This window comes from Eleutherodactylus coqui, chromosome 4, assembly GCF_035609145.1.
Source record: "Eleutherodactylus coqui strain aEleCoq1 chromosome 4, aEleCoq1.hap1, whole genome shotgun sequence".
Classification (NCBI taxonomy): Eukaryota; Metazoa; Chordata; class Amphibia; order Anura; family Eleutherodactylidae; genus Eleutherodactylus; species Eleutherodactylus coqui.
The window spans coordinates 116,925,546-116,944,896 of NC_089840.1; the positions used below are offsets into that span (position 1 = coordinate 116,925,546).

The 19,351-nt window shown below is 42.4% G+C and overlaps 1 protein-coding gene across 1 annotated transcript; it reads right to left on the bottom strand.

Annotated features, from left to right (window-relative positions):
• Nucleotides 1–1,211: 1,211 nt before the first annotated feature.
• Nucleotides 1,212–19,266, bottom strand: WDR77 (WD repeat domain 77). Its single transcript, XM_066600030.1, has 10 exons — nucleotides 19,109–19,266; nucleotides 13,522–13,707; nucleotides 13,009–13,150; nucleotides 11,947–11,996; nucleotides 10,485–10,555; nucleotides 8,262–8,316; nucleotides 3,051–3,122; nucleotides 2,845–2,953; nucleotides 2,113–2,181; nucleotides 1,212–1,754 (listed from the first exon to the last, which is right to left on the bottom strand). The coding sequence occupies exons 1-10, from the start codon at nucleotides 19,191–19,193 to the stop codon at nucleotides 1,598–1,600; spliced, it is 996 nt and encodes a 331-aa protein (XP_066456127.1). The 5' UTR covers nucleotides 19,194–19,266; the 3' UTR covers nucleotides 1,212–1,597.
• Nucleotides 19,267–19,351: the final 85 nt, after the last annotated feature.

A 19,351-nucleotide genomic window follows, 5' to 3' on the forward strand; every position in this document is an offset into this window, starting at 1 on the left:
ATGCACGGCTATATATCACCTAGTAAGATATATTACCAAGTTCATATCTTACTTGTACTGTTGATTTAAGGTAAGAGGTTTATAATTGGTGGTACACTTTAAGCCAACTTACCAAGTCTTCATTTGCCATGTCTAAACATAAAAAGAAAGAGAAACTAGGATAGAGCAGAGATGTTGCACACCATGTGTGGAATGATTTAGCTATTAAATACTACCAGTAGATCTAAGTAACTAGAAAAGGGAATAGTAAAAGCCTTCCTTTCCATAGTTCTGCCTACTGAAAGTACATATAATGGAAACAATTACTTTTTATTGGCTAGTAAATTTAGCATTACAATAATATAAAACAAATAAAAACAACTAAGAGGTTAAGTATCTAACGCAAGAAATACAAACGTGTTAAGGACCTCAACCTATAAAAGGACGTTAATAAGTAAGTCATGATCCTGGACCGCTAGCCATTCACAAATGCTTTGAAACTCGCTTTAAGAACCATTATCTGCCAATGTGGCACAAAAGATTACTGGTGAATCTGCACCCCACTTGTGATGACTCAATAGAATAGTGCATAATTTGTCATCAAAGCATTAACAATTACCAACTATGTGAACATCTATACTAGAACTATGTTAAATGCCCTTTAGTGTATTTAAAAAACACCCAGTGCCAAAGAATTACAGATCAGAGGACTGCAAGTGTCCTGTTCTTAGGGCCTAATAGATTTGTATTCTGCTGGCTCAGACTTGTCATAAGGACCCTTTACACCCAATGACCTGATAACAATGAACCAGAAAAACAAATACAAGTGTTTTCATGAGGACGTAGCAGTGCCACAAGGGGCTATGGCCTGTAAACTCAAGCACTAATGCAGACAGAATTTACGAACATTTTGAAACAGTTTTTACATACATTATAGAGCATTTAATATACTACAGTTGTAACATCTTTATAAATGTCCCCACCCTCCTTGTGAATACGGTGCTGATAGAAAACCTGAGAATTGTCCTTCAATCATGCAAAGGGAAATCCACAATCCTCAAAAGAAATCTTATTACAACTGTTGTCGTATAAGGACACCAATAAATCCGGGAAATTAATAACTCATTAAGAGGAGCTTTTCCCCATGACTTAAAATTGCTACATGACCACTGTATCCTTCCTGGTTGCTGCTGACCAGGACATGTGATTGCTGCAGCCAATCATTGGCTACAGAAGATCCCTACTGTGGCCAGTGATTGGGTGCAGCAGTCACATGTTCTGGTCAGCAGCAACCAGGAGGATACAATGCTTGTGAAGCAGTTTCAGGTCATGGAAAAACCCTTTAATGTTAGTACATGACAGCCAGATGTTCGTATGGACGTTTTAGAAATAAGACATGATGGCTGTGGCAGGCGTTGTTCGTACTAAGACCACAGACATTGTGTTGAAAAGGTCTTATGACCAAAATGTCCATACTAACATCTGGCTGACGTATACTAACCTCACTAATGAATTATACCAAAGCCCCGGATTTATTCATGTGTCAATAAATTACAACAATTGCAATAAAATACCTTTCGGTGCCATGGATAGTCCTTATTACACTGACAACTCTTCTTCATTCCTGTGTCTCAGCAGGTGACTCTGGTTTGTCTGCCTTGGGGAGATTGTGATGAAGAACTTTGTGGTCCCATCCAACGGTAGTAAAGCTGGAGAGATCATTAGGAGACCATGCCACTCCTGTAACAAAATCCTGGTGGGATTGATCCCTGAAACTGGGGGAAAAAAAAACATAACATAATTTAAGATAATAATTACATAAATCTATGCAAATGTGTATATCTATGCCAAGATCTGTTCCTGGCAAATACTGGAAATTTTTGGAAGCTGCCTATAGAAACAGTTGTCTTACTAGGATGAAGGAACTAGACTGGATTAAGAGATTGGATGCCAAGTGACAGCAGTTCCCTAGTATTAATAGTAGTTGATGCACTTGGGATCAGTAACTTGCAGGAAAATACAAGCAGAGGGCTGGTAGACAGCAAGTAATTTATCAAATGAAAAAGGCCTATAAGATACAAAGATAATGAAAACAGTAAAAAAAACACAAAAAAAACAAAAAACTGTTCTTACATTTCTGAAGAGTCGGCATCCAGGACAACAACCGAACAATCTTCACTGATGGACGCCAGAAAAGGAGAACTGGAAAACACATCAGATTAACTCTTAAAATGTTACATTTGGTTTAGTGATCTGCGAGCACCTATAGACTTGTATAGAGCTCTTTGGTAATGTAGGCGCGTCATGACCACTTCTGTCTATGTACACATTATACAAAAAAAAAAAAAGAGCTGCCAGGTATTTTTCATTTCCAGCCACTTTTCTATTGACAAAATTACATTGACTCATAATGGAATGAATTTAGCCAATAGAAATATTGTTATGGTAAAGTGTAGGGTTTGTAGCATAAAGCCACCCCTCATCCATATCACCTAGTAAGATATATGGAGCTCATATAAGATGGTTCCCCACTTGTGATTTTCTTCTATGAGCCAGACAAGACTCAGCCATAAGTCGCTCTCACTCAGGTGGATTCAAGTTGTGGCTGTAATACATGGTCAGACATTCATATAAAAGCTGCACATAATGCTACATTTCCCCTGCAGTATCTGCTACATAGGAAATATACAGCTGATGGCAATTTACCTGGTAAAATTAGCCGTTTACCCGAGGCGGGAAGTTACGACAGCGCCAATGTGAAAAGGCTGACTTCATGAGACAACCCATTTACATGACTGCAGCTAGTAGGCATTTTACTGTACATTAAAGTCCACATATAGGCGATAATAAATATATCTTTCTCACCTGTGGCTTGAATACGCCAGCCCTGTTATAGATCTAGAATGTGATGCTACTGCCGCAGCCGATTCTGGAGTGCTTACGTTTACGATGTAAACATTTCCCATTTCATCACCTGTTGATGACAACAGTATTGTTGGAGAGATTAATGCAACACAACTAACAGTTAACTGCAGGCAAATTATGGGGGGAAAAAAGCTCCTGCCACATACCACAAGCAAAAATGTCATCTTTGTTTGGATGCCAGGTTACATAAGTAGGGCAAACATTTGGGGTACAGAAATCTATAGAGAATAAAAAAAAAAAAAATCAGTCACAATTGTATATAATCTGAGACAGCTCACTGCATGACAATTATCCTCATTTACTAAAAGTACAGGATGGCAAAATTCACACCGTAAAGCTAAGAAAACGTACAAGCAAGTGTGCAAACAAATCACTATTAGAAGAATTGGAGAAATACCAATAAAAATAAATCCAAATAGTTATAACAAATCTGCTCTGCCCTTCTTACTATCAGAAAAAGTGGTAACTTAAGTTTAAAGGGGGTGTACCAAAAACAACTTTTAATCATTTCTCCCATAAAAGTCTAATCGGTGACTCTCAGCTAATCCTGAGAATGGGGATAGGCAGTAAGAGCCAATTCTGGTACAACCCCTGTAAATCAACCTCAGAACGTCATAAGAATTACCTGGAATATAAATTATGCATAATAAGTATCCCATAAAACCACCTTCCAAAGTTTGTAATACAGTATAGTAATACCTTGGGTTAAGAGTGCCTCAGCTTACAAGCTTTTTCACTTGAGAGCAGGCTCTCCTCTGAATTTTTGCTCTGATTTAAAGGGGTTGTCTCGCGAAAGCAAGTGGGTCTATACACTTCTGTATGGCCATATTAATGCACTTTGTAATATACATCGTGCATTAAATATGAGCCATACAGAAGTTATTCACTTACCTGCTCCGTTGCTAGCGTCCCCGTTGCCATGGTTCCGTCTAACTTTGGTGTCTTCTAGCTTTTTTAGACGCGCTTGCGCAGATGGATCTTCTCCCTTCGGCTGGTCTTGGAAGCATCGGCGTTTTGGCTCCGCCCCCTTGTACGCATCATCGCGTAGCTCCGCCCCATGACGTGGGCCGGTTCCAGCCTCCTGATTGGCTGGAATCGGCACGTGACGGGGCGGAGCTACGCGATGATGATTTTCAGGTAAGGGCTTTAAATAAAAGCACTTCCCTGAAAATCTTCCCTACCCATAGTAAAAAATATATACTTACCCATACGCCGCTGCCGGGGCTCAGGTGTGTCTAACCGTCGCTTGTTTTCCCTGCATTTTTAATCCCTGCCTGCTGAAAAGCTTCAGAACAGTGCAGGGAGAACAAGCGGCGGCTAGGCGCGCCTGAGCCCTGGCAGACAGGAGAGTATATATGTTTTTAGAGCAGCTATGGGTGATTTTCAGGGAAGGGCTTATATTTAAAGCCCTTCCCCAAAGATCACTGCGGGGGTGCCGGCGTCCTATTGCTTTCAATGGGGCAACGCCATCGCCATTGATATCAGTGAGAGCTCCGTGATCCGGAACGGATTAGTGGATTTTCCATTCATTTCAATGGGGGGAAATGGTTTTGACTTACGAGTGTTTTGGGTTAAGAGCTCCATCACGGAACGAATTAAGCTCTTAACCCAAGGCACCACCGTACTAGCAACTGTGACAGTCCGGGGGTCAATCAAGAAACAACCAATTTGTCAGATTCATAGAAATCATCTGACTTCCCCTTCACACAAACCAATTGCATCAGGGATAAAGTCATTGTCTGCCAATTTCAGAGAATACATTCTTATCTTTTCACAAAAATGTGTCAAGGAGATAACATCTTATTCAAAAAAAATTCAGCTGATGTATTAAAGAATATGTTCTTACGTACGGTCGATGTGGCCTCATATGTGATAATACTCCTATAATGATGATCAGGGCTGTAAGCAAAATTATTAAGTATAGATGTGTTACAAATCCATACACAGACAGCTGTTTCACAGCGTTTGCCCCTCATCAGTGTGCAGTAGGATCCTGGCTTGGCTAGTGAGACGCTCTATGTATGGATTCTGGTTTGGTTTTCAATTCCCAATCTTTGTTAAGACCTGTATAAAAGGTCAGAGTTATTGTTCCATCTCCCTTATTTGCATATTACCCAGAGGAGCATGAATGGCCTTATACGTCACCTCACTCACCTTCTTGGTGCTCTCCTCATGAAGAGACAATACCTCTTCTGAGGGCTTTTTCACACGGGCGTATTTTGTGAGCCAAAACCAGGAGCGGGTACAAAATACCAAAAGAAATGCAACGCTTTCCATTCTACTTTCTCTCTAAGCTCTGCTCCTGGTTTTGGCTTACAAAATACTGATTAAAAATACGCCCGTGTGAAAGCGCCCTGACTGAGTGATTGCTGAGAAACATCGAGAAATCACTTAGCAAGAACCAGCTGTTTGGAGTTAGAGCTACATACATGACCTAACAAGTATACATTACCACATTGCGATTTATGTCCTGGGATGTGAGTCTAGCCTGGCCATGTATAAGAGCTAAGGTCTACTTTTTAGGCAATTGAAAAGAGCACTAAACATAGAAAATCCACAAACATGCCCCAACAATTATCATCTTTGATCTTATTTTGTCTCATAACGCAATTAAAAGTGAGAAATAAAATTTTATTTCTATAGGCATCTCAGGAAATCAAACATTTCCCAGCACCACTTCTTCATACTCCTGTATCTGAATGTAAGACAACCAGCTGCAGCAGGAGCCTCCCCCTCTGGCTAGTCTAACGCGACCGGATAGGAATTGGGGATTCTATGCCGATCAATCAAATGCATTGGATTACACAGTTCCGCTCACATCAGTGGGTCGGAATTGCATAACGCGCTCATGGAAAATAGAACGCAGCATGTTCTATCTCCACGTGTAATTTGCAACAGAGCCCATTGTTCTCCATGATTGTTTATGTACTTGCAGCCCATATGCAACTACATTGTGTAAAAGGACCACAAGACACAGATTGTTAAGCACTGCTCCTTAGTTGTCCAACATTCAAAAAATTAAGAAATAAGCAAGAAGTCAGCCCACGCTCTCGGCAGGATTTTGCACGAAATAGTTCCAGGAACAAGCAGAAATCCTGCAGCTCGACAATCGGTAGAGTCTACTTTATCTCCTGTTTACTCTTAGATTTCATTTCTACGTTTAGCGTTTCCTTAGGAAACACATGGGCAGTTATTTGGAGTTTTTTGAGCAAGAAGTGGGAAGGAGAAAAGGAGAAGTAAAAAAAAAAATATATATTATATATATATATATATATATTTTTTTTTATAAATCCCATTCCACCTCTTGATTCATTCCTTGTTTTGGTTCAAAGAACTGCATCAAAAACTGACAAACAATTCCATCCTCAGGGTGTATTTATACAAGACATTTGTTACCAAGAGGTCAAAAACACATTAAAAAAGCACATCAAAAACAGAATCATAGAATGGTAGAGTTGGGAGGGACCCCCATGGTCATCGGGTCAAACCCCCTGCTTAGTGCAGGATTCACTAAGCCATGCCAGACTGTCCAGCTCACTGTCTAACACCTAATGTGTCTCCTCCCTTTTAGTTTCATCCCATTGCTTTTGGTCTTTCCTTGTACAAATGAGATCCCTCTGTACTATGACAGCCCTTCAGATCCTTTAACCGTTCCCCATAGGACATGCTTTGCAAACAGCTCACCATCCTGGTAGCTCTTCTCAGAACTTGCTCCGGTTTGTCTATTAAATTGGGGCGCAAAGAACTGGTCCCAGTACTAGATAAGATCTGACTAAGGAAGAGTAGAGGGGGATAATTACCTCACATGATCTAGTCTCTGTGCTTCTCTTAATACATCCCAAAATTTTGTTTGCCTTTTTTGCTGCTGCATCACACTGTTGACTCGTTTTCAGTCTGTGATCTATTAGTACACCCAAGTTTTTTTTTTCCCCACGTGTGTTGCTGCTTAGTCCAATTTCTCCCATACTTTTATGCGTTTTATTTTTCTTTCCCAGATGTTGGACTTTACATTTCCCCTCATTAAATACCATTCTGTTAGTTGCTGCCTACTGTTCAAGCTTTTCTAGATCTTTTTGAATACTATTCCTCTCTTCCCTAGTGTTAGCTATCCCTCCTAGCTTTGTGTTGTCAGCAAATTTGATCAGTTTCCCATCAATTCCCTCCTCCAGATCATTTATAAAAATGTTGAACAGCACTGGGCCTAGGACAGAGCCTTGTGGTACCCCACTTGATACATTCTTCCACTTGGATGTGCAGCCATTTATGACCACTGAGTATGATCACTCCACCAGTTGTCAATCCACCTAACAGTTGCCTTGTCAATTCCATATTTGGTCATTTTTTTAAAATAAGTATGGTATGAGATTCTTTGTCAAATGCTTTACTAAAGTCAACAAAAACTATATCCACCTCATTTTTCTGATCAACCCAGTCGGTGATTCTATCATAGAAGGAAATTAGATTAGTCTGATATGGCTTGTTTGATGCCTACAGCTTTCCCATGGTTATGTAATTCAGCTACTGTTTGGTTTTCACAAGTGAAACATTTAAACTAAATGTGTTTCACCAGTAAATAAAAAGTATGAGGTAGATAACAGCTTCACAGAGCAGTGGCAATTGCAGCGTGCAGTTCTTTATAAACAGTGAAGTCATAAAGGTCGCATGTAAATAGACCCTTAAAGATTCGTTTTCCCCAGCACCACTCTGATATTGAAGCTCAGTCCTATTCAAGCTAAGGGGCTATGCTGAAAATACAACCTACGGACAGACGTGTCACTGCTTTTGGACAAGAAGTAGAGCATTGTTCTTTTCCAATCTCCTACAACTCGTTTAACTTCTCTCTCATTTGGCACAAGAGACTTATCTGCCGGAAGACCAACTGCCCTTTTACACGGGATGATTATCGTTCTGAATTGTTCAGATTCCCACAAGAATTTGAACGATAATCATCCCACGTAAACGCATGCGGCGACTGAACGAGAGTTGTTCAGTCATGCAGAAAACTGAATGACTATCTGCTTATTGTGAATGGAGTAGGGCGGGTGGAGAGCGCTTCGCTCCGACTCAATGCCGGCAACACTAAGTGATGCCAAGCATACTCACTCCTATGTAACAGCACAGGAGTATCACTGGGAAAAGTGCCCAGGAATCGTTTGCCCAACATCTAGTAAAGGACAGGTACTCTCATAGTGCTTCTATCCCTGGAACAATGACAGGAGACATCCACCTTTATAGAGTATATATGGTCTTCTAGGACAGCACTAGCCTGCACAGATGATGACCTTTGAAGAGCGTATTGTAAATGCACACTAACTTGAGGGACATTGGTAAACACACACCGTATGAATATTACTTACTAATGGATTTGGCAGGTTTAGGATTCCTCGTGTCCCACAGTAACACCCTATTATCCTTCAATAAAAGCAGAAATCATCATTAGGTTATTGCAAACAATGATCCCTTTTGAGTCTATTATAGTGAACGCAACAAATACATTTCAGTGAATACCCAAGACACTGAGGGTTCATTTACAAATGGGGGCATGTTGGAGTTTGTCCCTTTTTTTAATTCCTGCAAAACATGGCAGTCGTGCTGTGAAATCAAAGTACGATTTGGCCAAGACATTAACCCTTTGCAATCCAATTTTGGATTCAGGGTTTCCTAGGGGGCTTTCTCTTTCTGCCATTATACAATGGTGCCATTGGCTGGCTAAAGCCAGTACTGCGGTATGGGTCATGCTGGAAAGGCCCCCCGACAACAGTAAGAATACCCTGCCGGACGTCTTCTGACATCGGAGCTGAACAGCCTGCAATCAGAATGTCTTCAGACGTCAGACAGTGGATTGGAAAGCAAAAACCTGCCCTCTGAACAAGTGGGCAAAACTGTAAGTACCACTGGGCACAATCATTCATAAAAATATCACTTTGGCGAGGTGACAAAATGTTCATACTCTGGGGAATTCTGCTGAACAGGCAGAATTTAAGCGTACCGAAGCAGCGACCACTCAGCACAGGACAAAACCGTATTCAGAGCAGTCATTGTGTTAAAGGGGTATTCCAGTAGTAAGTAGTTTTTTTTTTTCCAAGGTTTCACCCATTCAATGGGTGGGAGAAAACTGATAGATCAGTGGGGCAGATCTGTCAGCTAGGATCCCCACCGTTACCGAAAATGAGGGACTCACGTCTCCCCTATTTTACAGTTCAAGATGCAGGCTCTTATTTCTGTAGTCTGGTGGGGAATGGAGCAGCTATTCGCACATGTGCAGTAATGGCGCCATTCCACACAGTGGCACAGACATAGTTAAACATTGTGATTGGCTTCCTCTGTCTGCCCCATACAAATGAATGGAGTGGTGTCACCCCTTTCCTTTCTATGGGACAGAGATAGCCAAGCACAACATTCAACTATATGCCTGTGCCACTGTGTGGAATGGTGTCATTGCGTGGAATGGAGATGCTGATGTGACCAGCCGTTCCATTCCATACTATACTATGGAAATAAGAGCCTACATGTTGAACTATAAAATAGGTGGGAAAAGGGTCCCCCATTCTCAGGATCTGCGGAGGTCCCTGCGGTCAAACCCTCACTAATCTATCAGTTATCATATGGATGCGTGAAAAAAAATGACCTATGACCAGAATACCCCTTAATTGCCTCAAGAATTGTTGCCAGAGAAAACCATTGCGGCAGTTACTAACCTATAAGGCAATGCTTAAACAGTGCAATAAATTATTATATATATATTTATATTATATTATATTATATATATATATATTTATATTATATTATATTATATATATATTTATATTAGATTATATTATATATATATATATATATTTATATTAGATTATATTATATATATATTATATATTATAATATATATTATATAATATTATATTATATTATATTATATAACACACACACACACACACACACACACACACACACACACACACACACAAAGATGAGGTGACATTCAGGGCCGCACTGGAAACTCAGACCTCTCTGTTGGCTCATTCACTAATCGTTCAATTTAAATACCGATTGTTTAGTCGTTCTCCTTTACTTATAATCAAACGATGCCTGACACTAGTCCCAGTGATGCTCAGTCCTGTGCCGTTACACAGGAGCAGTATCGCTGGTAATGCATGCGTTTACACGGGATGATTCTTGCTTAAATTCCTCCGTGAGGGGGATAATCGGCCCATGTAGAAGGGACATTAGGTTGCTTTTACACTGCACGATTCTCGTTTTCCACGAGCTGGCGACGTCATCACCAGATTGCTTGGACAGCCTGCTTAGACAGGCAGATTTATCGTTGACTCATTCAATGAGAATCCTTCACTTTCCATTCAGTGTTCACACTCCCTATGTGAAGCACGGAACCAGAAGTGTTTAAACAGAACGACACGTGAAAGAGCCAACGATGATTCTTATGCCTGCACAAACTGAACGACGAATGAGAAGCCAACGATTCTTGTTCAGTTGTTGGCTCGCGTTTAGACTGAACGATTATTGTTCACTTTCGTTAGAATTATTAATTATAGCAAAAATGTGGCATAACCAACCGTGGTACTTACCTCACCACAAGAAAGAAAAATGGTTTCTTTGCCGGGGCACGCGGAAACACAATTCACTTGACTGGAATGTGCTAAGAGGCAAGACAAACTTTAATAGCCATATAAAAGGTTATACAAAAGCAGTACAATCAGTGCAGCACATTGTTCTTCTCACTTAGTGCCTCAAGTCACAATTCATATTGCCCTTACAGATATTAAAGATGTACGCTCTACTGTTTCATTCCCTTCACTGCCAGAGAAAGAGGAGTATTTTGAGTTAAATATCAGCGGTAGTCCCACTTGAAACGCATGAAGCGGTGTAGCGCATGCTAGATCGCCTCTCCATTGGTTTAGTGTGCTTCAGAACTTATGCTCTGGAGATCAGTGAGGTGCCAGAAAGCGGTCAGACCTCTATCGATCAGATAGTTATCCCCCATCGTGTGGATAGGGGATAGTTTCATTGAGTGCAACAGTCCCTTTATTGACGGCTATTCCACCTCACCCTCAGGCTACCTACACAGCTGAGCGCGATATCGCGCTCTGGAACATGCGATGTACCTGCAGATGTGAGGTGTTTCACAGGAATTCAGTTCCTATTTGAGCGAAATTTGCTCGTCTCGAAACGCGTAATTTTCACAGTAGTGTGAAAGCAGCCTCATACACATGTGCCAAGAGTTCATGCATATTTAATGAGGGATTGGCAATACCCAGTGTATAGACTGAACGATAATTGTTAAGTTTAAACGCGGGCAAACGACTGGACGACGACCGAGAATCGTGAGATTCTCGCTCATCGTTCAGTTTCAGCCTGCATAAAGATCCTCGCCAACTCGGGCACTTATCGTGACGTTTAAGCACCCAGGACTGCATGATTCAACAAGACTCGTGCAGTCTAAACAGGCGGCCCGAGCGCAAACGAGCTGGTGATGTCATCGGCTTGTTCCATTGGGCAAAGAATCGCGAGATTCTCGGCCTGTGTAAAAGGGCCATTAGCTTATCTTCACCGATAACAAAAGGATTAGATGATGAAATTCAATATGTCCAATCCTCCGTAACCCTAACACCATCATCTGAGGCAGTGTTACAAATGAGACAGTCAGCACGGTCAGCGGCCCATTATATGTATTGGGGCTTTAGCAGTGTGTGCCCTCAGCTCTACTGGCATCTATCCTAACCCCCTAAACCTTGCACTGGTTTCTAGACCTTGCCAATACCCCCTCAGATCCTACTTCATCTCACAAGGATCAGCTCCTTACCACAAAAATAGGTAGTTGAAATGATCCTGAACAGATCACTTCTGAACTAAATGAACAATGTAAGTAAATCCCACGTTTGCCAACGTGGGATATCTGAAGGCCAGATCCCTCCTCCAACATGTGAGGATATGCCCATAGCCACTTTTAATGTGTTAATAAAAGTGGATAACCCATTCATAGCCAAGCAGGAAACAAAACCAAACAAAAACACATTTGTCTGTCTTTACCTCTATAAGACTTCAGTGGAGTTTTCTGCGAGAGATCCCAGATCTGCACACTGAAATAAGACAAAAGTTAGAGGGCCACTCTGGGGGAATGTTATTTTCATTCATTATTTATCTATCCCCCAGTATATGTACACCAGCTAGTATTACATTGGTTAGTTATTCCTTTAACTGAAACTCATGGATTTTTTCCCTCTGGGTGGTCATGTGATCTCAATTCTGGTCAGCTGAGATATGCTTGGATTTAGGTGTTCTCAAATAAGTCAGATTTTCAGTCATCACAATTCCTATGTGATATTACATGACGTGTACCACACATACTCATATATGCACTGGTTCACATGGCCATATTTGTTTCTAGGACTCAGTGTACATGACCCATTGTGCTGGGGTGAGCGGTCCTAATTTTATATATATATATATATATATATATACACACACACACACACACACACACATATACACACACACACACACATACATACACACACAGGATTTAGTGAGGGAGTCACTGAGGGTTGTTACTTTTGGCAAATATATTGGTTTTGATATTAATTACAGTGAGACCCTGCGCCATTCCTTTTTGTTTTTCCATATTAGTCCCTATATATGATGTGACCATGAATCACACTAGCACTAGTAAAGCAGCTAAGAAAGAGCAATCAACAAGAATTACGGTGTTTTGTCTACAACATAAAGAGAAGTGCACCTAGCAGGTTATTCTGTATACACTGTCTGCAGGTCCGAGAGCAGTGTAAGTGCAGGGAAGCTGAGCCTGCAAAGAGAGCACCTCACCTACAGCTAAAAAAAAAAATGTCCCAACTTCCCAGTTGCTATAGAAGCCGAACGCCTAACAACAAGCAGTGGATTGCAGATGTGCTGCATTTCAGCCTTGATTTACAGTGGTAAAAAGGAAAAATAAACAGATTTTTAATGAAAGTATATTACAAGATTGATGAGACACACAAGGTGTTTAATGAGCGCAAGTTGTCTGAAAAGTTCAGTATGCGTTAAGAGGTTTGCAATAAATACTGAAATAGTATTCTACAAAACGCCAAATCCAACCTGAAATCCTTGCTTCCACTAACAGCGAGTGTCCCTCCGGTAAATACACTGAGTGTCGTAACGACGTCATCATGTTCGTATTTGGTGAATTTATTAACGAGCAGAGATTCGTTATCCAGCAGCTCCCACAATTCCACGGCACCTGGAAAGAGATATGTAATAACGTACGACTGAAAAGCAATATCTGCAGGTAAAACAAACGTTGACAAGTGTGATTATCGGACCAGGTTGCTAGGGCCAAAATTGTACTCGCCTGTGTGAAGGTAGCCTAACCTTTTATAAACTGATCTTAACTTAAAATGCAACAGAGTTTAGGCCACCTTCTAGCGCAAATAATAGTAAGTCTGTCAGGCGATGGATGGCGCCATCAAGAAAAGTGGCGAGAACAGTGAAAAAGAAAGAGCAAAAAGTCACAAGTTATTGTGCCAGCAGATTGCCGGAAAGTTTGCAGCTAGTTTATACCAGTGCATGACACTTATTAAACCCCCCCTTAGTGCATGAATATAACATTACCGGAATCTGAAGCAACTAGGATCCCTCTGTCCAGCACCCAGGCCACATCTGCTACACCCGTCTCGGTCTGCACTCCGGCTGTACACATGCTCTCATTAGGGGCTTCTGTAGGATCTTTGAAAACCCAAATGGAGCCTCCCCAAGTCCGGGAGTTCAGGCTCGAGGCAGACAGAAGCATGGTGTTATCTGCAAGGTAATAAACAGTTAGTAGATATCACAACCCCTTTAGGACCAGGCTGTTTTGTACCTGAGGGACCAGACACTCAGGGATTTTACCCATGTAATAGTTTAACAGCGCAATTTTTTTTCCCCTTCAGCTAACAAACTTGTTTTTGCTGTGTTTTTATCCCCGTGACATTTTTTTCCCTGCCTTTGTTTTTCAGTTATGGGTAAAAAGCTTTTAAAATTTTTATCTTTAAAATTGATTTTACGCTAAAATAAAGTATAGGAATGGATTCCTCATTTTGTTTCTGACATGTTGATACATAATTTGTATAGTTTCAGATTACAGGGTGCGTACGGCGACGGTTTTGGTTGGCTTGATTGGAGGCTTTAATTCTTGCCATGTATTTCTGCTATCGACCGGGAGGATTAAAGCCCAGGACCAAGCGCTGTGTATTTACCGCGCTTGGTCCTTAAGGGGTTAAATAATTCACATTATTGTGGCATTATAGCGTTGAAAGAAAAAATAAAAAAAGTGTAAAATGTTAGTGAGTCAGAAACAACATGTCTTTTCACTGGAGCAGAAGAATCAACTACATCACTTGTAGACAGTTTCACTGTTAGGCCACGGTCACACAGGGCGGATTCCCGAAGGAATTGGACGCTTTGGCCGCAGCAAAAAACGCAACATTTCCGCTGGGAGAACAGTCACGAAAAAAAGCCACGGCGGCTTTGAAGCGGCCCGGCCGCTCGCTCTTCTGCTGCGGCCGGCGCTCCCATAGAGGTGAGCGCGGCCGCAGCGGAGAAATAAAAAATTAGACATGCTGCGTTCGGCAAGTCCGCGCCGCGGCGGCGGCTTCTGCCGGCTTAGCCGCAGCTGATTTGCCGTCCCATGTGGACAAGATTTCTGAGAAATTTCGTCCACATGGCTGGCTAATCCTGGGATTAGCGGCCACATGTGGATTTGCCGCAGCGAAATTCTGCATGGAATTTCCGTGGCAAATCCGCCCCGTGTGAACCCAGCCTAAGGATTCTGTAACGCTAAAATGTAACCTTTATTAAATTATAATCTAAAATCCTTTATTGATTAAAAAGGAACACAAACAAGGTGCCTAAACACAGAAGCCAGACAGAAACTAGCAGGACTGGACACTTGTATTCAGCCTTCGGACCTTCTGGTCAAATACCCCAGTGGCTATAGCAATGAAATGCCACATATGTTAGAGGGTATTTGCTGAGTGCTCCAGTCCTGTATGCTGTATCTATACTGATTCATTAGTGATGAAAAAAGCTTTAGAAACAAAAGTTTCCACTATAAATGAATACTGCACTGGTTTTGAAAAAAGCTTAAAAAAATAATTCCTAAATTCAACGCGTTTCCACTACCGTAGGGTAGTTTCATCAGGAACTTTTCTAAATAGTGGAAGAGTGAAAGATGAATAATACACCTTCCTACCCAAAATACTAGCTTGATAGTGCTGTCTACACTGATCGAGTATGAGGAGCAATCAAGGTATTCAGAGGCTGCAGCTTCTATCTTAAATGCCCAGCCCCCGCCTCAATCCCTATCAGGAACTAAGTAACAAACAGGTAAATTACCTAGAATTCCCGCAATACACTAACCCCTCCGACGTGGTCCCGCTTCATAGACTTGCCCTTGGGGTGTGGAGGGAGGTGAAGGTGCTGCAACAATACCGAGATACAATACCCGAGCTCTGCCTCTGGAATAACCCTGGCCTCACTGCCTTACAATCAATCCCAGATCCACAATATTGGATGGCTCAAGGGGTACACACACTAAACGACATATACACAGACGGAATATTTCCTACATTCACAGAACTACGCGACAAGCTGCAGGCCCCACATCTCCAACTATTCAGATTCTTCCAGCTAAGACACGCTCTAAACTCCCAATTCCCACCCACATCAACGCATGTATCCAAATTCCCTACAATTGGCATCCTTAAGTCTCAAGGACCCAGGGGGCTAATTTCGGCCCTATATACGCATCTCCTTTCGGCAAAAATAGCCCCTAATCCGCCTACAGCATACGACAAATGGAAACAAACTATTCCATCTCTCACACCTGAGGAATGGCAGGACATCTCTGAGTCCCACCTGGCAGTTTCCCCCGCTGTAAACAACAAATTAATCCAATTATACATAACCTATCAGGCTTACCTGACCCCTACCCGCCTATACAGAATGGGCACCGCATCCTCAAATGCTTGCCACAGATGCCGTCAACCAGAGGCGAACTTCTGGCACCTGATATGGGAATGCCCCCCAGTTAATGAATACTGGTCGGAAATTACCAATCTTATAAACACACTACTACCTCCCCCGCTGACTATTGATCTAGACCCCAAGGTGGCGCTGTTTAGCCTACTGGAGGAGGAGGTGTGGCCACACCACACCCGCACCTTTCTTGAAAAGGTCCTGTTCCTGGCCCGCAAGACAATAGCCATGAAGTGGATGGCGGTGGAGACTCCCTCTACCCTGCACTGGATACAAATGGTAAACACCGTAATCTCTTACGAGAAGATCATTTACCAAAACAGAGGATGCCCGACCAAATTCGGGAAAGTATGGGGGATATGGATCGACTCCCATTCTACCTTACATATGGAATAACCTTGAATCCCGACTAACACCCCCCCCCCCCCCTAGACAAGTGTCAGCAGACCTGCAATATAGTTCTTCTATCAAAACTGAAACATATCAGAGCAGAACGGTTTTGGAAAAAGTTAAAAAGTTTATTGTTGTCAAGTTATCCGAGGAATACAGTAATAAGTTATACCGATCCTAACATAATGGAAATGTATATATGTACAATGATATATCTAACAAAACTATCTTTATTCTGTATTCTACAATGCCTTTGTTTTGTCAAAATAAAACGAATTTAAAAAAAGTAACAAACAGGTAGCATCACTACCCTTTAGCCACTAGCCTACCACTAAGGTAATACATTACCTAGCAGGCTCGGTCCAGGTCCCTCCTGCTGCTCTCCGGAGCTCCGATGCACTTCTTGCAGTCCTCGGCCACCCACAAAAGATCACTTCCTAGCTATGGGATTCATAGATCTTTCCTCCAGGAAGCGATGGTTCTTGAGCACTGCTCAGCCAATCAATGCAGCGCTCGAAGAACCAATCACAGCCATCGTGTTGTCAAGGCGAGATTTATGAACTGGCTGAGCCACAGCATTGATTGGCCAATTCATAAACAGCCATGGCATTGGTTCATCGAGCGCTGCATTGATTGGCCGAGCAGGTTTCGAGAACCAATGAGAGCCATTGCTTCCGAGGGGTATGATACATGAATCCTGTAAGCAGTAAGTGATCCTCTGTGGGTGGCCAAGGACTGCAAGAAGCGTGTTGGAGCTCCGGAGAGCAGCAGGAGGGATCTGGACCGAGCCTGCTACAGTAGGTAATGTACTTTTTTAAATGTAATGTAGTTAGGGCCTATTTTCGGTGTAGGGCTTATATTTCAAGCCTCCTCAGGAAAAAAAAATCAGGGTAGGTCTTACTTTCAGGAAAACAAGGTAACGGCCAGACTCCAACAACCTGTACCAAGGAAACCTCAGATCTGGGCAGTTTAACCCCTTACATGCCACAATCAATAGCAACTGCAGCATGTATGCAGATGGCAGGGAGAAGGGGCTCCTTCTGTTACCCATCAGCACCTGGCAATGCGATCGAAAAGTACCAATGAGTTCCCATGGCAGACGGAAGCCTGACAAAGGCCTCCACGTCTGCCATGTAACTCAGCCCATTAGGCCCTGCCATAGGCTGAGCAGAATGCACTAAGTAATGCAGTGTATAATACTAGCGATTGAACAATCGAATCTTCAAGTCTCCTTCATGGACTAAAAAATAAGAGTAAAAAAAAAAAAAAATTTCAATAAGGTTTAAATAGGTTTTCTGGTCAAAAATACTACTGTTGATCCATCATCAGGATAGGTCATCAAGAGTCGATCGACTGGGGTCTGCCGCTTGGGACCCCGACAGATCAGCTATGCAGGCGCAAGTTGTTAGCACTGCAATAACAGAGGGGCGGAATAGAAGCTTACCAGTTACCAGCGCTGGCCCTTACATGGCAAGTTGGCGCAGAGGCTTCCAGTCCAACCGCTGTTATTGTGGCGCTGACAGCATGCGCCCGCACAGCTGATTGGTCGGGGTCCCAAGCGGCGGACCCCAGTCAATCAACCATTGAAGACATATCCTGATGATAGATCAACAGTAGTATTTTTGACCAGGAAACCTATTTAAATTAAAAGAAAAAAAAAATCATTTTTTCCTCCATTCAAAAATTTTTTTTTTTAAAGAAAATTAAAAAAAAAAAAAAAAAAATTGAAAAAGCACATAACATGTTACATTGTTCATACGACAGACAGCGGAAACAGTTATTCATCTTGTGAACGTCGGAAAAATAGTTTAAAAATGTGATTATGAAAGTGTTAATTTTCTTTCATTCACTTACCAAAAAATGCAACAAACAATCCGAAAGCCCGGTGTAGCACAGAGTCTCGCGCACTGCACAGCAGGAGCAAGAAAACCTACAGCTCTTCCCGCAGAAACCAGGACCTCTAAACATCCTGGGCGTACAGCACGGCGCTGCAGAGTATGGTTTTTCTAAATTTTTGTTTTTGCGCAAAACGTAGTTTAAAAAAACAAAAACAACTTTATAGACCTGGTGTCACAGAAATCGCGCCGATCTGGATAACATAATTCTTTGGGTATTTTTCCCCAAACAGTGGACACCGTAGAAACAAGACCTATACTCAATGGCAGACTTTTTTGTGCGCTTCCTCCCCCTCCCCCGCAAACGTAATAAAAGCCACATAACACATTGTATGGACCCCATAAAAATATACAACTCGCATAACACACACACACACACACACACACACACACACACACACACACACACACACACCAAGCCCCGTACGACAAGGTCAACGAGTTGTGGCTCTTGCAACGTGACGATGAAAATCGTTTGGTCCTTATGTCATAAAACAGGCTGGTCACTAAGGGGTTAATAGAGCAAGAATATTATAATAGTCCTGCTTTAAAGGGGTTCCACAGAACTTATTACTGTTAATGAGCTATCCTCAGGCTAAGTCAGTTGTCGATTGGTGGGGTTTGCTACTTAGGATCCCCGCTGAGCCGCTGTCAGGAAGCAAATAGTGCTGTCTCTAGTGTAGTGGCTGAGGTTGGTATTGCAGGCACAACTCTCATTGAATGGGCACAGGGCCTGCAATACCAAACTGAACCGCTACAGTACAGACGGCATTGTTTGGCGCAAACCCCTCCAATCGACTATACTAAGGACAGTCCCCAATAGTAATTAATAGCAGCCCCTTCTGAGAACGGAAGGCAGCTCCAATATAGCCGCAGACTATCCACACAACTCCCATCACCTCGGCGGTACCGCACCGCTCCCAGCTGGGTCTCCATACAGGCCGGCGCCCTCATCGGACTCCCCCACGGACTCCCGGAGCTCATCCTCCCGGCACGTGCAGTTCTCCCCCAAATTGCTGCACGCCTTCCCAGCAGCCGCTGCGCCTCCAGGCCCCGCCCAACCATCATTAACTCGCGTCCAGCACAGGCAGCCATCTTTAAAGTGGGCACGTCATAAGACCTTTCCTATATATACATATATA